This window comes from Littorina saxatilis, linkage group LG3 (genome assembly GCF_037325665.1).
Source record: "Littorina saxatilis isolate snail1 linkage group LG3, US_GU_Lsax_2.0, whole genome shotgun sequence".
Lineage (NCBI taxonomy): Eukaryota > Metazoa > Mollusca > Gastropoda > Littorinimorpha > Littorinidae > Littorina > Littorina saxatilis.
Genome location: NC_090247.1, coordinates 41610963 through 41632836, shown reverse-complemented (window position 1 = coordinate 41632836; position 21874 = coordinate 41610963). Strand labels below are relative to the sequence as shown.

Genomic DNA, 21874 nt, shown 5'->3' with positions numbered 1-21874 from the left:
GACAAAACACCATGTTCCACGCTCACCCCTTTCCCCTCTCAGTTCTCCTTATCAATTTCACGCTGCACTCTTACGACGAATCTATCCTTGTATACAGTGCGTACATATTACCTTGAGTTGCACTGAAACCATGTAACTGCTATGAAGCAACTCGGTAACTAAGTTAAGATGACCAAAGGCCTCAAAAGGAAAACTATCAGTAACATGTCACCATTTTTCTTGGCTGCACTCTCTCTAACAATAAACAGTAATACAAAAGCGTTTGCTCAGTGGAGCTTGTGCCCTTAATATTTTCCTTTTACTGCTGTATCAACATTCAGTTGAATAAAGACTTGTGTTAAACCAAAAGTTGGGAACAAAAACAAAGGCGGTCGAGCTGATCGAGCGGGGCGAAGAAGCGTCAGGAGGGCGCCCAACGACACTAATTCGCCGGTAAATCCCTTCCATTGACACTCACTTGTCCCAGCCCCTTGTCCTTCGCCACCGCTGGTGGAGAGGATGGTAAGGGAGAGCTGTTATCTCCACATACACATTCTGCAAAACCCCTGTCAAGCCTGCAGCCACGGACACGGGATTTGCCTCCCTTGCTGTCGGCCAAGGGCGCGTAATTGTCCGGAAGTCACATTACGAATCATGCCCGCGCATACCTAACGAGGCTTCCGGTTAACAGTCAGCGCCCGCGCGACTTTCTCTAGCTCTCTCTGTTGTGATCGAATCCGTCTAAAAATGGGAGATTTGGGTGGTTATGTGGACTTCTTTTTTTCTTCCAGCGAGGGTAAAATGGGAGGTTTTCTTGGGTAAGGTTACAAATATATCATTTGACCAGTGTTTTTGTTTGTTTGTTGTTTTCTTGCCTGATATGGAACGGAGGTGTGGAGGTGTCAGTGTACTAATTCTCACCTTCTATTCCTTGTCCTTCTTTTAATGTTTCTACTCTCATCCGACTCTTCCACCTCCTTCGTCGTCGTCGTAGGCATCGGCTTAATTTTTTGTTCGCTTATCTTCTTGGTTTCTCTTCGTCATTTTTGTCTCGTTTGCTCACTTTTTCTAACACCCCACACACACACACACACACACACACACACACACACACACACACGTTCCCGTGTGTGAGTTGTACATGGCCGGGTGCTAGAGTGCTGCATGGATGAGTAAGTGCATGTGGAGCTGTATGACTGGGTGAATTGTGGGTTGCGTACGTCCGACTGAGGGGCACATGTAGATGGGTATGTTGCGTAAGGGTGTGCTGATATTGAACTTCAGTTGTGTTTTGTAAATGTCTATGTATCAGTGTATCATGTCTTGCCACACACATGCCAAATTTCCTTGTATTGATGAGGACAATAAAACTTCTTGTATCTTCTTGTATCTTGTATCTTGTATCACACACACACACACACACACACACACACACACACACACACGCCCGCCCCCCTCCTCACCCCTTTCCTGCACAAAGAGCAAAAGTCACCAATGCTAAAAACAAATTAACCAAGATCGACCCCGACCATCATGGGCTAAAAGGCACGAAACAATTGTTATCAGGCCCAGAGACAAGTGTATCAGTGTGTTGGAATTAGCAGACTCAATCAAATCGCCTTCGGTGACAGTCGTTTGTCAGCTCTCTTAATCCGATGAATCACCTTGAAATTGTTCGATTGTTCCTTGATTTGCCGCGTCAAGGTTTCATCTGATGGCCCTTTGGCCCGTCAAGTGTTGGACGAAAACAGACCACTGGTCGGCCTGACAAGGTCTTCCGGCTAAGTGGATTATGGTGGGCTGCCGTCGGCCGTTTTTAAACTCATTAATTAGTCGCGAGAGTAATATGGTGCCTTTTGCCTTTGACCTAAAACTTCAATAATCGTTTTGGGTTGTCGAGGCGGATTGAAAGTGTCAAGGATCTGTGCCGTAGAATTTGTTGAATGAATTAATTTTGTGGCTGGCTGTGGGTCCTTGGAAAGATCGTCTCTGGCCACAGTGTCTCTGGCTAGCAGTATATCTGTGCTCTCTTGCTCTCTTGCTCTCTCTCTCTCTCTCTCTCTCTCTCTCTCTCTCTCTCTCTCTCTCTCTCTCTCTCTCTCTCTCTCTCTCTCTCTCTCTCTCTCTCTCTCTCTCCCGCTCTCTCTCCCCCCCCTCTTTGTCTCTCTCACTCTATTATTTTACCTTTTCGCCACTCCTATCCCCACCCCACCCCAAACCAGCACGGTTGGCCTAGTGGTAAGGCGTCCGCCCACTGATCGGGAGGTCGTGGGTTCGAACCCCGGCCGGGTCATACATAAGACTTTAAAAAAAAATTGGCAATCTAGTGGCTGCTCCGCCTGGCGTCTGGCATTATGGGGTTAGTGCTAGGACTGGTTGGTCCGGTGTCAGAATAATGTGACTGGGTGAGACATGAAGCCTGTGCTGCGACTTCTGTCTTGTGTGTGGCGCACGTTATATGTCAAAGCAGCACCGCCCTGATATGGGCCTTCGTGGTCGGCTGGGCGTTAAGCAAACAAACAAACAAACAAAAACAAACCCACCCCAACCACCCCATCCACCCCGTCCCCCATGGTCGCTCTCTTTCACTGTCTCTGTCTCTCTCTGTCTCTCTGTCTCTCTGTCTCTCTCTCTCTCTGTCTCTCTCTGTCTCTTTCTTTTCTCTCATCCTCCCGCCCCCCCCCCCCCCCCCCTCTTCCTCCTCTTCTGTAGCTGCCGGCAGCCCCTCTCACTTTCTCTCTTTCGCTCTATCATCTCTGACTCTCTTTTTACCGAATTGTTTTGAGACCGGGCACGCACACAGGAGTAAATATAGGTCGGTAGCTCAATAGTCCCTTTGTAGCGACTCATTTACTTCGGGGGCCCGGGATCCGGCGACATTTCCGATTCCCTAGGCCTCCAGTCCAGGTTTTCGCCTCTGGAAACAAAAGTTGAAAATGTAAATCCCTCTGGAGCGAGCCAGGGACAAGGGCTGGGTGATTTTCATAGGCAAACATGACGGCAGTGGCGCAGCTTGTGTACGCTTCCCCCCAGTCTCGTGGGCAGATTCCGGGCGCATCCAACCCGCGGTCCAAAATCGATGCCAGTTTTTGTGTGAATGTGTGTGAGTGTGTCATCAAGGGCAAAAAGTTAGCGCATCGTTGAGGGGGGAATAGTGTGAAAGAGAGAGAGAGAGAGAGAGAGAGAGAGAGAGAGAGAGAGAGAGAGAGAGAGAGAGAGAGAGAGAGAGAGAGAGAGAGAGAGAGAGAGATTCTTTGATCTCACGGAATAAGTGTTTGATGTTTTTAACCCTACCAATTAGTCATCCTTGGCCCGCCGAAATGATACGATTTAGTTTCACCATTGCTTATCATTTTTTTAATTTTTTTTTCTCATGTTTGGGTTATTTTTTATGCTTGTTTCCTTGCTTGCCGCACATTACGCAAGGCTGATAGCTCAGCAGTATATATATATAGAACAGTTCCCAAGACATGTTTGTACACCACATATCTTTGATGCAGAAACTATCTGTGTTTCAGACCCTGGATGGCTTCATCTTCGTGGTTGCGCCAGACGGCAAGATCATGTACATCTCAGAGACTGCCTCCGTCCATCTCGGTCTGTCTCAGGTATGCAGATATTATTTTCCCTGTTATCTTTTTCCTTGTTGTCTTTGCCCTTTCTCTGACTAGATCCAGCAGAAATTCTAACTACAATTGTAAAAGTGTAAAAGGTGTCATCATCCACCACCCTATTAATTCCGTATATCATTCAGTAACGATGATGGCTTGTGTTTTGGACTCTCGGTAAAAACGCATTTATGTCAGTCTTACCAAAAGGGTGGGTTAAAAATGTTAAATGTTTGTACTTTCTTGTCAGCTATAAAAATTAGCTGGCTGAAGAGAGTTTTCTATGCCGAATCTCCTTTAACCAGGTTTACGCTCTGTCTTTATCCTGAGCTGGATAAACAGCAGCAGCTAGGGGGTGAGTTTGCCAACACTTTAATGCAATCAATCCACAATCCTTTTTGGCATGATGTATTGAAACATTTTAAGAAATTAAGCATAAAATGTATACCAACTGAAGTAAGTGAGTTTAATGCAGAATGTATCTTTTATAATAGAAATATTGTAATTGGAAAACACACTGTATACTTTAAAGATTGGACAGAAAGGGGTATTTTCCAAGTCTGTCATTTACTGAATGAAAATGGCAGTCTATTGAATTTTGTAGATTTTCAGATAAAATTTCCTACGTTGAAGGTTAATTTTTTGAAATTTGCAGGAATGGTCAAATCTATTAAGGCATATCAGAAAAAGATAAATGTAATACAGAAGGCAAACTATGAATTATTGTTAAAGCAAAAACCATGGAAAATAATATTTGAAGGAAACCATAGTGTCCAATCGTGTTTGGCCGCGGCAGACTCAGCCCCAGCTGGTGTGGTAAAATGGAATGGTATTTTTGATAACCTCAGCTGGAACAAGATCTTTTACTTATGTCATAAGACAACAGTTGATTGTCAGCTAAAATGGTTCCAGCTGAGGTTAATTTATAGGGCTTTGCCCACAAACCGCTACTTATTTCTGAGAAAAATTGTTGAATCTTCTAATTGTTCGTTTTGTAACAATGAGGAAGAAACAATTAATCATTTGATGTGGCATTGCCAGCATATTAACAGGTTTTAGCAGGAACTACAGGAACTGTTAAATAATAGTTGTTATCATGTTACTAATTTCCGGTTTTCGGAAGCGGTGGTATTGTTTGGAGTTCAGGAAAATATGTTCACTGATAAAGCCTTAGATTTCATTATTTTACTGGCCAAATTTTATATTTACAAATGTAAATGGAACTCTGAAAGACCGATGCTTCCGATATTCTTGAAATTTTTGAAAAGTAGATATTTATTGGAAAAGTACAAGGGGGGATTAGCAGAAGATAAGTTTGACCGCCTCTGGCAACCATATTCTAACCTGGTTTCATGAAAATTGTCCAGTACTAGGCTCTACTCCTCCTCCCTAATTCGTTAACAGTATCTTGATATATATTCTGTTGTAAACTTGAATCTTGTAGTAATCAATATTATTTGAGGGTCTAGTAGTTGTTGTAGTCAAACAGTCCCATACAGTGCCTCTTTAACTTTCCCCCTCTCTCTCTTTACTTCTCTCTCTTTTCTAGATCATTCTTTTTTTATGCAGGTTGTATGTATGTATGTGGCGATGTGAACTGTGATGTAATGTTTAATGTGTTGTAAAAAAAAAAACAGGAAAAAAAATATTAAAGAAAAAAAACCCGCATTTATAGTGACATTCCGAGTTCTCTCAAAACTCTCCAGTCTTTAACAATCACAGTAACTTTTGATCATTGTGTGTATCTATATACTGGAAATACAGAAAATTACTCAATTTCAATTTCTCAGGTTTTTGTTGTTTATTGTTGTTTCCTGTTATGAGAACGCAGCCGATCCAGCATCGATCTTATTCTTTGTTTATTTCATTTTATTCTATTTATATTCTTGCAGGTGGAGCTGACAGGCGGAAGTATCTACGAGTACATCCACCCTGCTGACCACGACGAGATGACCGCTCTGCTCAATGTCCATCACCCCTATCACGCCCATATATTGCAGGGTGAGTATACTGCGGTGTTACTTGATAATGCATAAGCTATCAAAATAGTACAGATGCAGGGATGAGATCTGTTAATTACACAAGAAAATACAAGCCAAGATACACCCTTCTGTTTCTGTCATAGCCCGCCTCACAGGCGTCCATATAGCAAGAATCAGAAGCAAGTGAGGCAGAGCAAATGACAAGATCTCGAAAATCCATAAATCAAATCAAGCTCTTCAGACATACGGCGAGGATATTGAAGTACAGCCTAAATGAGTTTAACAGCCTATACCTGCTACCTTTATTTCGAAAAGCTGAAAAATGTACGAGAAGACGTTAAGACAACTATAGTAAATAAATAGGTTCTTTGTACTGCTTCTTTTGATCTTCTTCGATAATTGATAGAGCATGAACCTGGTGGCCTATGGTGTGCAGAAAAATACGTGCACGAATCCCAAGTCATTGTGTGATTCTTCTAGTTTTGAGCTTTATGTTTGATGATTGGTTTCTTAATTAAACATGCTTTTTTGTGTGTTTGACACAATAACTGATCTTGTTGTCTTTTTGTGAATAAAAGGTAGATCCACATTTCATTTTCGTTTTTTCTTTTCTTCTTTTTTTCAGACATAGAAATCGAGAGGTCGTTTTTCTTACGGATGAAATGTGTTCTTGCCAAGCGCAACGCTGGCCTTACAGCAGGAGGTTACAAGGTCAGTCTCTTTTCCCCTCTTCTTCTATCATTTTTTCTCGGTTTTTTTTCCCTCTCTTTCTTTCTTTCTTTCTTTCTTTCTTTCTTTCTTTATTTCTGTCTTTCTTCTTTTTTTTTCTTTCTTTCTTTTTTTTCTCTCTTTGTTCTATATCTGATTTCCAATCGTACCCTCTGTTTGTACTTCATTCTCTCATATATTCAAATATGCATTCTTCGCGGGCATTTTTTCCAAAATTGCTTTTACAACCAGAGCTGTCAAAAAAAAGAAAGAAAGTGTGCACAGTATAAACCCTTGGCGTTGAAGCATATGTGCAACTTCAAAACTAATCCGCCCTAACTTTCCACAATTATTACGCAACAGCATACTGCTCTGAAAGTGCGGTCCTCATTACAACAAAAGACGGAGCTACCGGTCTAATTGCTCGTGATGTTTTGTGCGTGCCGTGGCCAGTGCTTCCCTGTGTTTTTAATTGGAAACACGTGCGACTGCGAAGGTTACCGTTAGCATTTTGTTTATGGGCATCTCTCGATAACAAAAGAACACTTACGGCCTTCTAATCGTTCTCTTGTCACCATTACAGATACGCCACTATTTTCCCTCGCACCTTGGCCTCATTTTTATGAGTCGCGATGTTTTCTCAGTGTACATATTCCCTTTACCTAAAAACAGCTGTTTCAAACATGAAGTTTGTGGATGGGAACAGAAGCAGGAATTACACAATATTTGCTGGGGAAAAAAAGGTTACGAAGTCATCAAGTTTTCATGTTTGCTCTTTCAGAGATGTTTTTCTAAAGACACGTCTTGGCTTTTTTTTGTTCGCCATCTTCCATTTCTGATGTAGGTTCTCAGGCTTTGTAGTTTCGCCTTTTGCGCGTTCTTAGCGCATTGTGTTAAATTCTAGTTTTCATTTTGGTAGATAATACACCACAGCACCTAAACACTGCAGCAAGAGAGTCCTGTAACGACGTCTTAAACGGTTCACACTCAGGGTGCCGTATCATATCAGACGGAGGTGTTTGCGGGGCATCAGAGCAGCGCTAACGAGCGTGATAAGAACTATTGGGTTCTCGTTTGATGTTTCGCACGTGCTGGCCCAATAACGGTGACAGCGATACACATACACCTTCACCGTGGGACTGCTTCTCACTTTCAAACGCTGGGTCGCTTTCTTTTGATTTTGTCTGTTGATTGTTCTTTTGACACTTTGATTAGGGTGAAGACTAAATTGTGAGGGTTGGTCTTCGGGGAGAATGGAAATTCCAGTCAAAGGATTGTCTGGTTGAGGGTTTTTGTGTTTCACGTGTGTGAAGTACTATTGGCCCGTTTTGTGCGTCATTGGTTGACCTGGTTTCACATTTCTGTCGTCACGCGACCCGTGACAGTAGTTTTATCACCAAGACGTTCTTTACTCGTGAGAAAGCAGATCGACCTGCTATTTGGCATGAGCCATGACCGTGTATTTACAAAAGAAAACGCTTCATGACTAATCACCTACATAGTTCTGGTTTTCCGGATGATATGAGCATGTATCAAACTGCAAACCAGATTAAGAACGATCAGTCGCTTTTTCTGAATGTTGCCCAAAGTGGATACCTTCATTTCAGGTTATATGTTTTGCAATGGAGAGGAGGTACCACACATACGTCTCCAAAGATAGGGGAGCGGGGGGAGGGGGGGTAGGGTAGGGTTGAAGGAGAAAATACACACACATTAAATCGAACGGATTCAGCACCAACCTTTAGGTGACGCAGTTGATATTTATTTCTGACACTCTTTCTCCGTGTCCATGCAGTCCGTTTCCTTGCTTTCTTGTTCTTACCTTTTCTTCGAAGTTTCAGCTAGCATATATGTCATTCCCCTACTATAAGGTCAGAGAATAATGTGTGATTGTCACTCTCCACCAAAAAATATGCAGGCAGATATAAAAGTATCTACTGCAGGCAATGTGTATTGATATCTATCATCAAGGCTGTATTGACAAATTAACATGTGTCTCTGTGTGTGTCCAGGTGATCCACTGCTCAGGCTACCTGAAGATCAAGCAGTACACGATGGACATCGCGCCCTACGACGGCTGCTACCAGAACGTGGGGCTGGTGGCGGTGGGTCACTCGCTGCCCCCCTCCGCCATCACCGAGATCAAGATGTTCTCAGACATGTTCATGTTCCGCGCCTCCCTCGACCTCAAGCTCATCTTCTTGGACGCTCGGTGAGTGAACTGGATAAAACCTGTAAAATCAAAATTAACTTTTACGAAAGTTACGCTTTTTTCGTTCTTTTGATATTGTTTTATTTTATTTTATTTTAATTCCTTTTTTTAATTTTGTTTATTTAACTTTTCTTTTTTTTTTTTTTGCTGCAAGAATCACCCTCCCCCTACTTCTCTTCCTCCTCCTCCTCTTCCTCCTCCTCTTCCTCCTCCTCCTCCTCCTCCTCCTCTTCCTCCTCTTCCTGCTCCTCCACCATCTCCTCCTACGCCTTTTCGACTTCTGTCTTGAAAGCTGGCACGATTTATATCTGTGTAGCCGATTTTATAAGTAGAACTTATTTGTTTGTAACACTATTTGCAGGGTGGCAGCACTGACTGGCTACGAACCTCAGGACTTGATAGAGAAGACCCTGTACCACTACATACACGCCTGTGATATTCTGCACATGAGATATGCTCACCACACGTGTAAGTTCACATACATTTTTCATTGTATTCTATTTTTGAAAGTGTTGTTGGCTCTCTGAAGACCACACGTCATCTCTCCTCTCTCTCTCTCTTCTCTCTCTCTCTCTCTCTCTCTCTCTCTCTCTCTCTCTCTCTCTCTCTCTCTCTCTCTCTCTCTCTCTCTCTCGCTCTCTCTTTTGATGTTTTTTTTATCATTATGTATTGTCTGTTTGTTTTTACATGATGTGCATGATAAGTCTTCCTGTAAAATAAACAACAACAAAAAAGAAAACATTTTATAAAAAATAAAGGGAATTCTGGCACGCTCATTTTCCCACCTGTACGCGTGTGCGTGTGTCTATACATCTCTGTTATCATCAACACTAGCAAATTGCGTAGAGAGAGAGAAAATTTGTGTGTGTCCGTGTGTGTGAGGGAGAGATAGGGGACTCGGAGGAAGAAATCATGAACGGCCAGATTTACAGACAGAGAAACAGAGATAGAAGGAGGGGGTGGGGAAAACGGGTTTCCCATCAACAGTCACCTCCGATCCTCAGTGTTTGTCACCGGGTCTCCTTCTGAATGGATCTCCTTGCCGACTCTCCCCTTTCCATCCCTCCCTTCTCTCCCCACCCCCACTCCACCCCGCTCTGTCTCAAATTCAGGCACCATTTTTTTGTATTTATTTTTTTTATAACAGATAGATTTTGTTTCTTCGTTCAAGAGTACGATTTTTTCTTTCTTCATTGAATAAACATTTCAAGTGCAATGTATGATTAGGGGTTTTCACATTCTCTTCCATTCTCATCCTACCTCTGTGTCTGTTTCCTGTTATTGATTGAGATCTGTGCTGCGCCATTTGTTTTAGATTGCTAATTGCTATGAAGGGGAGGAATCAAAGTATGTGCAAGTGAGTGAGAAGATGTGGTTATTAAAGCGGGTGCGTGTGTACGTATGTGTTCTTATTTTACCGTGAAAGAGAAAGAGAGAGAGAGAGAGAGAGAGAGAGAGAGGGAGAGAGAGAAAAAGAGAGAGAGAGAGAGAGAGAGAGCGAGAGAGAGAGAGAGAGAGAGCGCGAGAGAGAGAGAGAGAGCGAGAGAGACGTATGTGTTCCTATTTTACCGTGAAAGAGAGAGAGAGAGAGAGAGAGAGAGAGAGAGAGAGAGAGAGAGAGAGAGAGAGAGAGAGAGAGAGAGAGAGAGAGTGTATGTGAGTGTCTGTGCGTCTGTCCATCGCGAAGAAATATATAGAAACTATCCGAAGGCTTGCTTTATACCATCAGTCACTAATCTACACACACCTTTTCCCCCTTTGATTTTTATTTTTGTTGCCTGCAGAGATTGTATTCAAAATACGATTGAAATCATTCAAATATGTAACGTCTGTTGTCGAGGGCTCGATGTTATTTCACTAACACAATGATGGAGCGGCGACATATTGCGTCGAATCCGTTGTGATCGCAGCCGGCTTTTCCTCCATCGATCCAAAATTCAAACTAACACTGAAAAAAGCAGCCCTCTCTCACTCTCAAATGGGAAAATGTCATTGAGAATGACTTTCGTGGAATGTTTATCGGGCAAAGATTTGCCGTTTGTGGTGAAAAATTGGCCAGGGTGTCAGCAAGAAAGGCAAACTGTGGCTGTTTGAAACCTGGTTACACGAGCCGGCGGCCATATTGACTGACTGCATACTTGCCGCCGAGAAGTACAGACGTCTTTTTGCTGCGTTAAAACCGGAAGGATTTATGTATAAAGAAAAACCAAAGAAAGATATGTTTAGAAAAATAAAAATTAAATTAAATTAAATAAAGGTTTCCAGCTACTGATTTTAAGAGGCGGTGAACAAAATACGAGGGGCGCAAACACACAAACACTCATAAACCAGCAAAACCCCTCCCCCCTCCTCAATCCCTTGCAAACACTGACACACACACACACACACACACACACACACACACACACACACACACACACACATACACACACACTCACACACATGTGTGCGTGCGTACGTAATGAGTGCGTCAAAGTTCTGCTGTAAAATATAATCCCTCACAATTAACGGGAGTATATAACAGCTATAGTTAAGAGGTAGAGGTTTTTGTGACCAAATTGTTGCGTTTTTAAGCAGTAACCGGACGTTTATTTCCTACTCGGGACTTGCAGGAATGGCGTTCGTGGCAGCCAAAGCACGTTTTAGCCTACCACGTTAATTGTGTTACAAATCTTTGCTCAAAACTAAATTCTGTTGCACACAAATGCAATAAAAGCCAGCGATTTCTAAAAAAAATTAAAGTATTCAAGTTCTTCGATAAATCTCCATTCTCGTGCCTCAAAACTGAAAGCCAACATACGCAGCAGTTACATTATTTCCGACTTTGCTTGTGTGAAGAATGACTCCTTGTCACGGTATTGGCTCGATTTTTGTAGAAATACGTCTTTCCGTCTTTAAAAGCGTGACTGAGCAAAAAGAAAAATAAATCGGGGGCAGAAGGGTACCTTTGGGTAATATTTCTTTCCAAGCAAATTTCTTTGAACATGCAATTTACCTGCGTCAATTTGTCTTGCATTGCTGCCCAAGTTTGTCAGAAGAGAAGAATATCGTGATTTATCTTGCTCAGTTCGTTTACATCTGGTTTTGCGCATTGACAAAAAGTCAGTATCAAGTATTTCACCTCCTTTGACAAGTTGTGGTGGATACGCGGGCCGCTACAACGGACTACGAGGGGCGTCGACAATACTACCATACAAAGCGAACAAACAGTGTAACTTTGTTTGGTTAAGGCCCCGCTGTGAGCTTATTAAGCCAAGAAAAATAGGACCAAAAAATAAGAGTGAAATTCCTCGCATGCTCGGAATGCCCGCTACGGAAAAGGCCGAGGTGTATTTTCTATAGGAGAAAGAAACGGGGATTGTATAGTAGGAAGAAAAGGGGAGTTGTGTGCTGAGTGGAACATAATGGCAGTTCTTCAAAGAGTGGGTGCTCTAATGTCCTAATGCATGATGCTCGTGACATTAACTTCTGTCTTCGTATAGTAGATTAATGCTGAATAAAACAGGAAATACGTGTGCTGGAATTGCTCACAGCAATTGTATGTATGAACATGTTTGAAGATGGCTGTCCGTTTCGTTTCTCGGATACACTGTCCTTTGGACATTTTTTAAATATGTGTGTGCATTATGCAGTTTATTATCAAAAAGACAAATCGTTTGTTATCTATAAGCTTAAGATCTGTTGTATATAGGTAGCACCGAAATGAAATTTAAAACTTGACATGTCAAATATTTGAGGGGAACATGATTCAAAACTGATCACTGCAATTTTCACAAACACCCAAAATGCCTGTGCTGCACTATACAAACGGATAGCGTTGCAAATTTATCTCTAATATTTTTACTTAACTCAGAAATGAACGACATGGTGTACAAAAACACGAAACCATGCATTTGTCCTGTTGCAGGAATTGAGCAAAGTTACACAAATTTCATGAAATGACCAAATATTTCACACACAAAACACATTGCGTACCGGCACGGTTGGCCTAGTGGTAAGGCGTCCGCCCCGTGATCAGGAGGTCGTGGGTTCGAACCCCGGCCGGGTCATACCTAAGACTTTAAAATTGGCAATCTAGTGGCTGCTCCGCCTGGCGTCTGGCATTATGGGGTTAGTGCTAGGACTGGTTGGTCCGGTGTCAGAATAATGTGACTGGGTGAGACATGAAGCCTGTGCTGCGACTTCTGTCTTGTGTGTGGCGCACGGCGTTATATGTCAAAGCAGCACCGCCCTGATATGGCCCTTCGTGGTCGGCTGGGCGGTAAGCAAAACAAACAAAAACAAACACATTGCGTTAAAAAAAACCACCAACCCATTGCCTTATTTCATGAGTTGATCATAGTTTTGCTGACTTCAGTAGTTGAGTAATTTCACACATTTCACACCGACACACAATTGTATATACAACTCAAATATTTCATGTCACAAAAAACATTGTGAAAAATTTGAAGACCCGTCGTTCTCTTTCGTAAAGTGAGCAAAGATTGGCTAATTTCATGATTCAAGCAAATCAGTAGTTTCAAAAATTGAGTATAAAACATACACACCTGTTTGCTTAAGTGTTACTGAGTTGACAAGTTACAACCAAGTATTTTCTGAGTGACATTGTGTATATAACAAAAATCAATAAACAAATGAATAAATACATGAATAAAACCACATTAACTTTCATGTTTACCTTTTACATGAAGATAGCACAGGTGTTTTTCCTAATTTCTCAAAATGAACTGTTTCACAGATTGAGTGTAACATATACATGTGACTGATTTCAGTGTTATTGAAGGGCCAGGTGACGACAAAGTATTACCGGTTCCTGGCCAAGGACGGGGGGTGGGTGTGGATGCAGAGCTACGCCACCATCGTCCACAACAGTCGCTCCTCCAGACCGCACTGTATCGTCAGTGTCAACCACGTTCTCAGGTGAGTGCAGAGTTGGTCTTGACACTGTCCTTATATGATCAAGCGCGTCATTTTTAATTTCCATATAGGGTAAAAGGTGTTATAAAGCTTTGGAAAAACCGGGGAAACCATGTTGCAACTTTCTGAGCATGCGCTTTGGAGAGTTAAACCATTGTGTAATTATCTATATCTAGATACTCTGTGAATTTCAACACACGGGTTGAGTTATGTTTTACGTTCGGTTTGATTTTGTTGGATCTTTTTTTCTCTTTTCATTTTCTTTCTTTTTTTTCTCTGTATTTCCACTTTTAATGTTTTTTTTGTTGTATTTGTTTTTGTGTGTGCTTTGTAGGTTATTTTGTTTTGAATGCGCTATTCTGTCATCGACTTCTGTTAGGGGTTTTGGGGTATGATTTAGAGCTGATTTTGTCAACAACAACAACAACAAAATATTTGGGGGGGGGGGGGGGCTGTTTGTGGTAGTATTTCCGGTATCTTCTACAACTCTGTTAATCAACTGACTAAAATCTGTGGGGGAAGGGGGGTCTCTCCTATTTTGCGTTGACAGTAGCATCCTCTACAAATCTGTACTGTTTTAGTTTTTGTTAATTTTTAAAACGCTTTACATTCCTTTAGATTTAGGCTTCAACTCGAATGTTCACACAACGTTTCATGTTTTACGGTGAAAACTCAGTCTTAAATCGAGTATCTTATTTCTACTGTACGCATGTTTTCCCGGTGTCATCATGAATTATCGAGTAGTTGCTGGGAATTAATATCCTTCAGGGGATCTTCCTTAGCAGCAAACAACTTTCCTGTTGTCCTGGGATCTTCTCAGAATAAAGTATTGTTGTTACCGACATGCAAGCAAAACTACGTAACGTAAGGCAAATATACAAATGTCTTTCAGACATTTACTGAGTGTGATTCCTACTTACGGGCAATTTCCTCAGAAGATGATGGATGAACGGACACTGAAACCAGCCAGACTTTTTTTTTCTCTCAAATTCAAAAAAGAACAAGGAACAATAGTCCATCCCTGCGGCCTTTTCTGTCGACATTTGTTGTTGTTTGCTGTCTTCTTTCAAAATTCTTCTCTTTCCTGAAAAGGCTTTGGAAAAAAGATTAATTGATACCACTACCACACCACACGAGAACACACACATGCACACAAAAAGACCCAGTCCCCCCTTTTCCTTAGTGCCAAACAGGAAAACCAACATCATTAGAACCCTCCAGGCCGCTCGCCTTGCTCCGCGTGCACAAGGACCTGTTTAATGGTGGACGAGAAATCAAGAGATCATCTCGCGAGATGTGTGCACAAGGGGAGTCACTCTGCGATCACCAGCAGCTGTACAAGCCGACGGACAATCGATCACATTTCAGCGGCCGATAGTTCCTCGAATCGTCGCCTTTTTCCTCCTTGCTCCTAGTTTTCTGTTTAGTGTGTTGGCTGGTCGTTAGGTTGGCTTTTGCGTCTTTCGACAGCAGACTGTGTGACCTTTGGAAGAATGTATTTATTGGTTCCGTGTTTATATATCGATGTCTGTTCTTGGAACTATGAATAAACCCTCCCAGGTTTTGTGGCTTCAACTTGTGTTACAACGTCTTTATTTTTATCATCCCCAACTCCTCTCCTCTTCAAGTAAAAATGAACACCTGACTTTTCCTGCGTCTGTCACGCGAAGTATTCCTGGAGAATTTAACTTTTTTATAAGTTAATCAGCCCACGCGCACAAAAATACGGAATTATAATTGTGCCTAGGTGGCATTGGATTATCAAGTGGATTGACATCATTTTAACGACACTTCTCACACACACAAAACAACTTATCGAACTGACACTACAGGGAAACTAGACCCTAATCCGCCCTGAACCATACCTGTCTTTGACTTCGTAATAAATTCCACGAAGGATTCCTTTAGTGTGGCCTCATGTACCCCCTTTACATGGGTACTGAGCCGGGGAAAAAGAAAACTCGGCCATAGCCATTCTACGGCTGATTGGGTGGCCTCTGGTACCCCCTACACAGATGCTGACCTAACCTCCCCACGAGGAAACAGAAAACCCTTGGCCCTGGCCATTCTGCGGCCGATTGTGGGTCGCTTTCAGAAGCCGGACAAGAGTCGACAAACTTGTGTCAAGATCATTTCACCAGGGAATTGATGCCTCCACCGCGGCTGGCCAGGGCCAGCTTTTAAAGAAATCAAGGGGCGGTAAAAAGAAGGGCGAGGGAAGCCAGAGAGAGAAAGAAAAAGGGGGAAGGAGGAGGACGGGAGTAAGGTTGATTGATTCGTGGATTGGTTGCGCAGCTGATGAGTTTCAAGAGACTCTTTTGGGAAGGAGAGGGGAATGGGAGCTTCCTGTTGAAAGGAGCTGTCAATCGCGGGGCCTGGAAACTCTTGTGCAACGATCGCTTCCACAAGTCATTGATTTTTTTTTAACGAAGAAGAAGAGAGGAGAAGAGAAAAATGAAGAAGAGAAAGATTAGAAGAAAGAAAAGGAAGGAAAAGTAGAAGAAGAAAGGAGGAAGTGAGTTTCTTTTCGCTGCCTTCCTGACTTTAGCTTGATGTTGTTCTTTGAGTTTCTTACACTCTTGTTGCGGAAAATTGTTCGTTATTTGTTCAACATTTTGAATCTTTTCTCTTTCACACTCCTTGAAAATCATTCTACTGCCTGCTTCCGTTTTGTTTCTTTCGATTTCAGTTTCTCTTTCCCCTTCGAAACTTCCTGTTCCTTTTTTCTGTGTGTTAACTTTTTGTCAAGTTGGATCTTCCTGGTCTCACATTCACTGTCAGTGTCGTTTACCTACTTGGCGATATTTTGTTTTGGTTTGGTTTGGTTTTTTTGTGGTTGTGTTTTGTTGTGTTGTGTTGTGTTGTGTTTTTTTTAACTATTTGTTTGTTTTGTTTTTATTGTGTGTAGTGTTTTGTTGTGTATTGTTTTTTGGTTTTTTTCCTCTTTTTGTTGTTGTAGGTGGCGTTGTGTTGGTGCTTAATAGGTTGCGATGAAAGAGGTTTAATTGATAATCAAATGACGGCAGTTGTCATCATAGTAAGCTTAGTAAACTGTATCATCACCAACACTAACACCCTATTTTCCCGTGTTGCAGCGAGGTGCTGCACAAGGACTGCCAGATCCAGCTGGAGCAGACCATGTCCTCCAAAGACCTCTCCCCCTACTCTGCCATGTCCGACCGCGCCAAGAACAGCAGCAGTTCTGGAAGCGGAGGCAAATCCAGACCGTGCCGGTCCAAGGCCAGGCGATCCCCATACCCTCAGTACACGTCGGGCACAGACACTCCAGAAGCCGTCAGCCAGGAGTACCCTGCGGAGAAGTCCACCTTCCCGGACTACATGTCGGCCTGCTCTTCCACAGCCGGGGCGGACGTTTCTGCAGGGATGCAGAGCTACCACAGTATGATGTACGGGGCTCACGCTGCTGCCGAGAACATAGACCGCTACAGCGCGCTGTACTCCACGCCTTACCCCCACCCCGGGGTGGCCATGTACCGCGATGCTGCCTGCGTGTACTCCTACCCGACAGCTGCCGCTCAGCGCTACCTCGACGACCGTTCTCCTTACCGGGGCTACGAGGAGCGCTATTACCCGGCCCGGGACCCCGCGGCATATCCCGGGTACCTCTCCTCCAACGCTGCCATCCAGAGCGCGGCAGTGGCAGCCACTAACACCAAACTGTGTCAGGATGCTGCCGCTCTCAGAGAAGCAAGCAGCGCAGGAGGAGGAGGGAGTCAAGGAGGGAGCGGAGTGTTGGTGGGGGGAGGAGGTTCGTACAGCAGTGACTTCAGATCAGTGGGTCAGTGCTCACGGTCCAGTTCCAGAGACAACACCAACAACGCCACCACCGCTACTTCTTCCTCTTCGTCCTCCTACATGGCGCAGGCCTACGCTGCCCCCTACAGCAACCGCTCGGAGTCGTCCGCTTCCGAGGTGGACGTGTGCAGCAGCGAAGAGTACGAGAAGCAGAGACAGTCCGGGGCAGGTCAGAGCTCGGCCTCCACTACTGCTGGCGGGCACCGCTCTACCACTGAACGCGCCTCCACCTCCAGCTCCAAGTACGACTCTCTCGTGGACACTGCAGGGCTGAACAAGGACGCATACAAGAGGAGCGAGAGTGGGAGTGTGGGAGGGAGTGTTCTTCAAGGAGTATCGCCTCCCCATCACCACCATTATCACCAACACCAGCACCAGCAGTCACAACATCAGCAGCAGCAGCAGCATCACCAGCAAGGCACGCAACAACGAGAGTCTGCCGTGCCGCACTCTGTCATAATGAGGCGGCGGTCCTCTACCGCTGCTGCCTCCTATCCTGCCCCCGCCGCCCCCGCCTCCAACGACACCAGCGTCATAACCAATGGCAACAGCATAGGCGGTGGAGGAGGTGGTGGTGGTGGAGGAGGAGGAACAGGCGTGGGAGGAGGAAGCAGCTCCAGCACCATCGTCAACGGAATGAGTGACTACTCCACCGCCAGTACAAACTCCGTCATCAGCCACAACAACAACAACAACAGCAGCAGTACCCTGACGGCGTTCAACCACAAGTCGCCCTCAGGTATGGTCACTACCGGTAGCCTGTCTGCGGGCACCTCCTCCGACTTGAGGGCCGGATCAACGGGCACGCCGGGACAGAACGGGCCCATAAAGCCCTCCGTCCTTACCAGCACACACACACACGCCCACAACTCTACGAGCAACAACAATAACAACATCCACAGCAACAGCAGCGGCAGCAGCGCCAACCTAGCCAACGCCGTGAACGGTACCAACAACCACAGCGTTTGTGTCGGAGGTGTAGCAACAGCAGCAGCAACGGCAGGAACAGATGGTGTTGGTGGTGGTGTGTTAGGGATGAGCAGCCCTACGGGACACGTGGTAGGCGGGATGACAGGTGGAGGAGTGGGTGTAGGTGTTAGCCCGGGTCTGGGCAGTAACACTATGGGCCAGCTGATGCCTGGTGCAGACTCCTCCTCCTATCTCACGGCCAACGACAAGCTGAACAGCATGCGTCTAGGCATGGGCATGGGGATGGGGGTAGGTATGGGCATGGGGATGGGGGGAACGCAGGACTACAGCCAGTGCCTCAAGGCGGCAGCGTACGGTTACGACAACTACTCCAACACCGCCTCCATGTACAGCACGGCCGCTGCAACACTGCAGGCCCACAACCGCTCATACCCCGTCATGCCCCAGGCTAGCTACACCAGCGTCATCGTAGATCCCCAGCAGTATCACGTGGCCAACGGCTACGCTGTGCACTAATTCTGTGTCTCTTTAGGCTGATCTGCTTCTTTGTGTGTTGATAAGGATGACCTGCTTTTGATTTTTATCAACGGGTGTGTTTGTGTACCGGATGTGAATCAATGATTGCCGGACTGAACTGGATTTGGACTGACTATGGAATTCCTCGATTGAATTATTTATGTGGAAAGAAAAAGCTGCAGTGTTGGGTTTCAGTGCGTTTTTAAAATAAAGAGGTTTTCGTTGAAAACTTCGATTGAAGCATTTTGAGAGTCACAGTCGATGACATGATTTTAAAAGCCTCTTCGTGAATGACATGGAAAAAAAACAGAACTTTTGCATGGGCAATCCTCATGTGGTCACAAGCAAGGCATCTCAATAGAAATATTGTTCAAAGTTTGTCATCCGCGACTCGATTCAGTTTCTACACACAAACCTTGTGACGTCTATCTCAGACGGACATCTTGTAGTACTCGTATCACTAACAATATAAATTTTGTTTCTGAAGCGTGTGACAGCCAATAACATTTTTCGAGTGCCATTGTGGATGACCTCGTTCAGTTGTTGCACATGAGTCACGTGGAACATTTTCGTGGTGTCCTCTAAGCTATTGGTGACTTTTTTTCATGCTGCTGTGACCTGTCTTTGCATTGACAGTAGTGGTCACAGATTTTTGGCAGCTTCCTCTGTGAAGACCTTCGTTGTTGTCTGCGCACGCCCGGAGGGGATTGTATTCCCTGCTTTTGTTCTCTGCTTGGACAATACCAGTGCCATTGGTAAGGACACCAGTCTCGGTCACCTAGTCTCGTTGTGGAAGCGAGGTAGGGCGAGAGTATTCAGTCAGTCCTGGCTGGTCGAGACTACATATTTAAAGGACATGAGATCACTCGCGGTTACTGGAGAACGCTCGATAGTCTGTTTTTGTAGGTGCTGTTTACATTTTAATTTTTTTAATTTTTTTGTTATAGAATGTAGTCACTCTGATTTTAAAGAAGAATGTTTACTGTGGTCCTTGAAAAAAAATAGTAAAGGTTTGAGTGTACATGTAACAGCCGAAGAATTGTATTAAAGATATCTGTATATTTTTTGTCTTTATGTAAGATGAATTGTTGCCAGGTTTACTCAGGAAGACTGGAGAAAAGAATTATGACTTAGTGATTATGATAAGAAATCGATGTCCTAAGAATCATTTGTTCAAGAACACTATTCAAGTGAGTTCTGGAGATTCGCATGCAACCTGAAATAATGTGATGGGAAAAGAAGAAAAGAGTACGTTTTACGGAATTTCAGTAAATGTCTTGCATTCGTAATATTGGTGATTTTTTAAGCACCAAAAGCGTATGTCCTTATCATGAGAATTGTTTAGACTTATCTAATATTTTGTTGTGCTCTTTTACTGCTCTGGCTTCTCTATCCTTTCGGTTCTCTTTGTTGAGCGGTGTGTTCTCTTCCTCTCTCTTTATTAATGAGTCTCAGTGCTTTGCAATAAATAATTCAGTAGTGTTTTTATTTAAACGGGGAACAGCAAAAGGGTGAGGAATATTTGGTGGCTTTTTCAATGAAGATTGATGCAAATAAATCCGTGTGCATAAAGCAATCCTTTTTACATTTAGTCAAGTTTTGACTAAATGTTTTAACGTAGAGGGGGGAATCAAGACGAGGGTCGTGGTGTATGTGTGTCTGTGTGTGTGTGCGTGTGTGTGTGTAGAGCGATTCAGAGTAAACTACTGGACCGATCTTTATGAAATTTGACATGAGAGTTCCTGGGTATGATATCCCCGGACTTTTTTATCAGTTTTTTGATAAATGTCTTTGATGACGTTATATCCGGCTTTTTGTAAAAGTTGAGGCGGCACTGTCACACCCTCATTTTTCAATCAAATTGATTGAAATTTTGGCCAAGCAATCTTCGACGAAGGCCGGACTTCGGTATTGCATTTCAGCTTGGTGGCTTAAAAATTAATTAATGACTTTGGTCATTAAAAATCTGAAAATTGTAAAAAATAAAAATAAATTTTTAAACGATCCAAATTTACGTTCATCTTATTCTTCATCATTTTCTGATTCCAAAAACATATAAATATGTTATATTTGGATTAAAAACAAGCTCTGAAAATGTAAAATATAAGAATTATGATCAAAATTAAATTTTCGAAATCAATTTAAAAACACTTTCATCTTATTTCTTGTCGGTTCCTGATTCCAAAAACATATAGATATGATATGTTTGGATTAAAAACACGCTCAGAAAGTTAAAACGAAGAGAGGTACAGAAAAGCGTGCTATCCTTCTCAGCGCAACTACTACCCCGCTCTTCTTGTCAATTTCACTGCCTTTGCCATGAGCGGTGGACTGACGATGCTGCGAGTATACGGTCTTGCTGAAAAATTGCATTGCGTTCAGTTTCATTCTGTGAGTTCGACAGCTTGACTAAATGTTGTATTTTCGCCTTACGCGACTTGTTTTTTTTTAATTATAGTATTTATTTGTTTCTTTCTTTATTTTGTGTTTGTCTTTTTTTTCAATCTTTTTTTGTGGATTGTTTATTTATTAGGTTGCTTTTTTTTTATCAATTTATGGATTTATTTCTTTATCGATTTGAACTTTAAGGTATTGACCGCTTTTAAAGCAGTGATTTGTTTGTCATTTATTTAGACATTTTATTATTTTCCCTAAAGGTGGGGGAGATGTCCACCCAGTGGCAAATATTAAGATGTAAATCATATGACTGAAACGACAATCAAACAAATCTCGTCATACTTATTTATTTTCCGGTGCATGAAGGATTCTTGACTTTGAAGATTCGTGTCGTAAATACAGCCGTTACTTCTCTTTAGGCAGTAAGATTTTCTTTCCATTTACCGTAAGAGATATATAAATGTGTTCAATTAAAAGCGAGTTCACAATTGAAGATGGTTAATGTCTCTCTCTCTCTCTCTCTCTCTCTCTCTCTCTCTCTCTCTCTCTCTCTCTCTCTCTCTCTCTCTCTCTCTCTCCCTCTCTCTCTCTCTTTTCTCTTTCTCTCTCTCTCTTTTCTCTCTATCTCTTTTCTCTCTCTGTCTCTCTGTCTCTCTCTCTCTTTCTCTCTCTCTCTCTCTCTCTCTCTCTCTCTCTCTCTCTCTCTCTCTCTCTCTCTCTCTCTCTCTCTCTCTCTCTCTCTATATATATATTTTTATTTTTAATTTTTTTTAAACGAATTTGGGAGAAGATAACAGAATAGACCCAGA

At 43.2% G+C, this 21874-nt stretch overlaps 1 protein-coding gene across 1 annotated transcript in view; it reads left to right on the top strand.

Moving 5' to 3' along the window:
- Positions 1 to 21652, top strand: part of LOC138962400 (protein single-minded-like) — a 71826-nt gene extending 50174 nt beyond the window's left edge. The window contains exons 5-11 of the mRNA XM_070334204.1: positions 3498 to 3587; positions 5480 to 5588; positions 6195 to 6280; positions 8290 to 8489; positions 8851 to 8957; positions 13262 to 13409; positions 16502 to 21652. Coding sequence (XP_070190305.1) covers positions 3498 to 3587; positions 5480 to 5588; positions 6195 to 6280; positions 8290 to 8489; positions 8851 to 8957; positions 13262 to 13409; positions 16502 to 18668 — 2907 coding nt within the window. The 3' untranslated portion in view covers positions 18669 to 21652. The remainder of the gene's footprint in view (positions 1 to 3497; positions 3588 to 5479; positions 5589 to 6194; positions 6281 to 8289; positions 8490 to 8850; positions 8958 to 13261; positions 13410 to 16501) is intronic.
- The last annotated feature ends 222 nt before the right edge of the window (positions 21653 to 21874 follow it).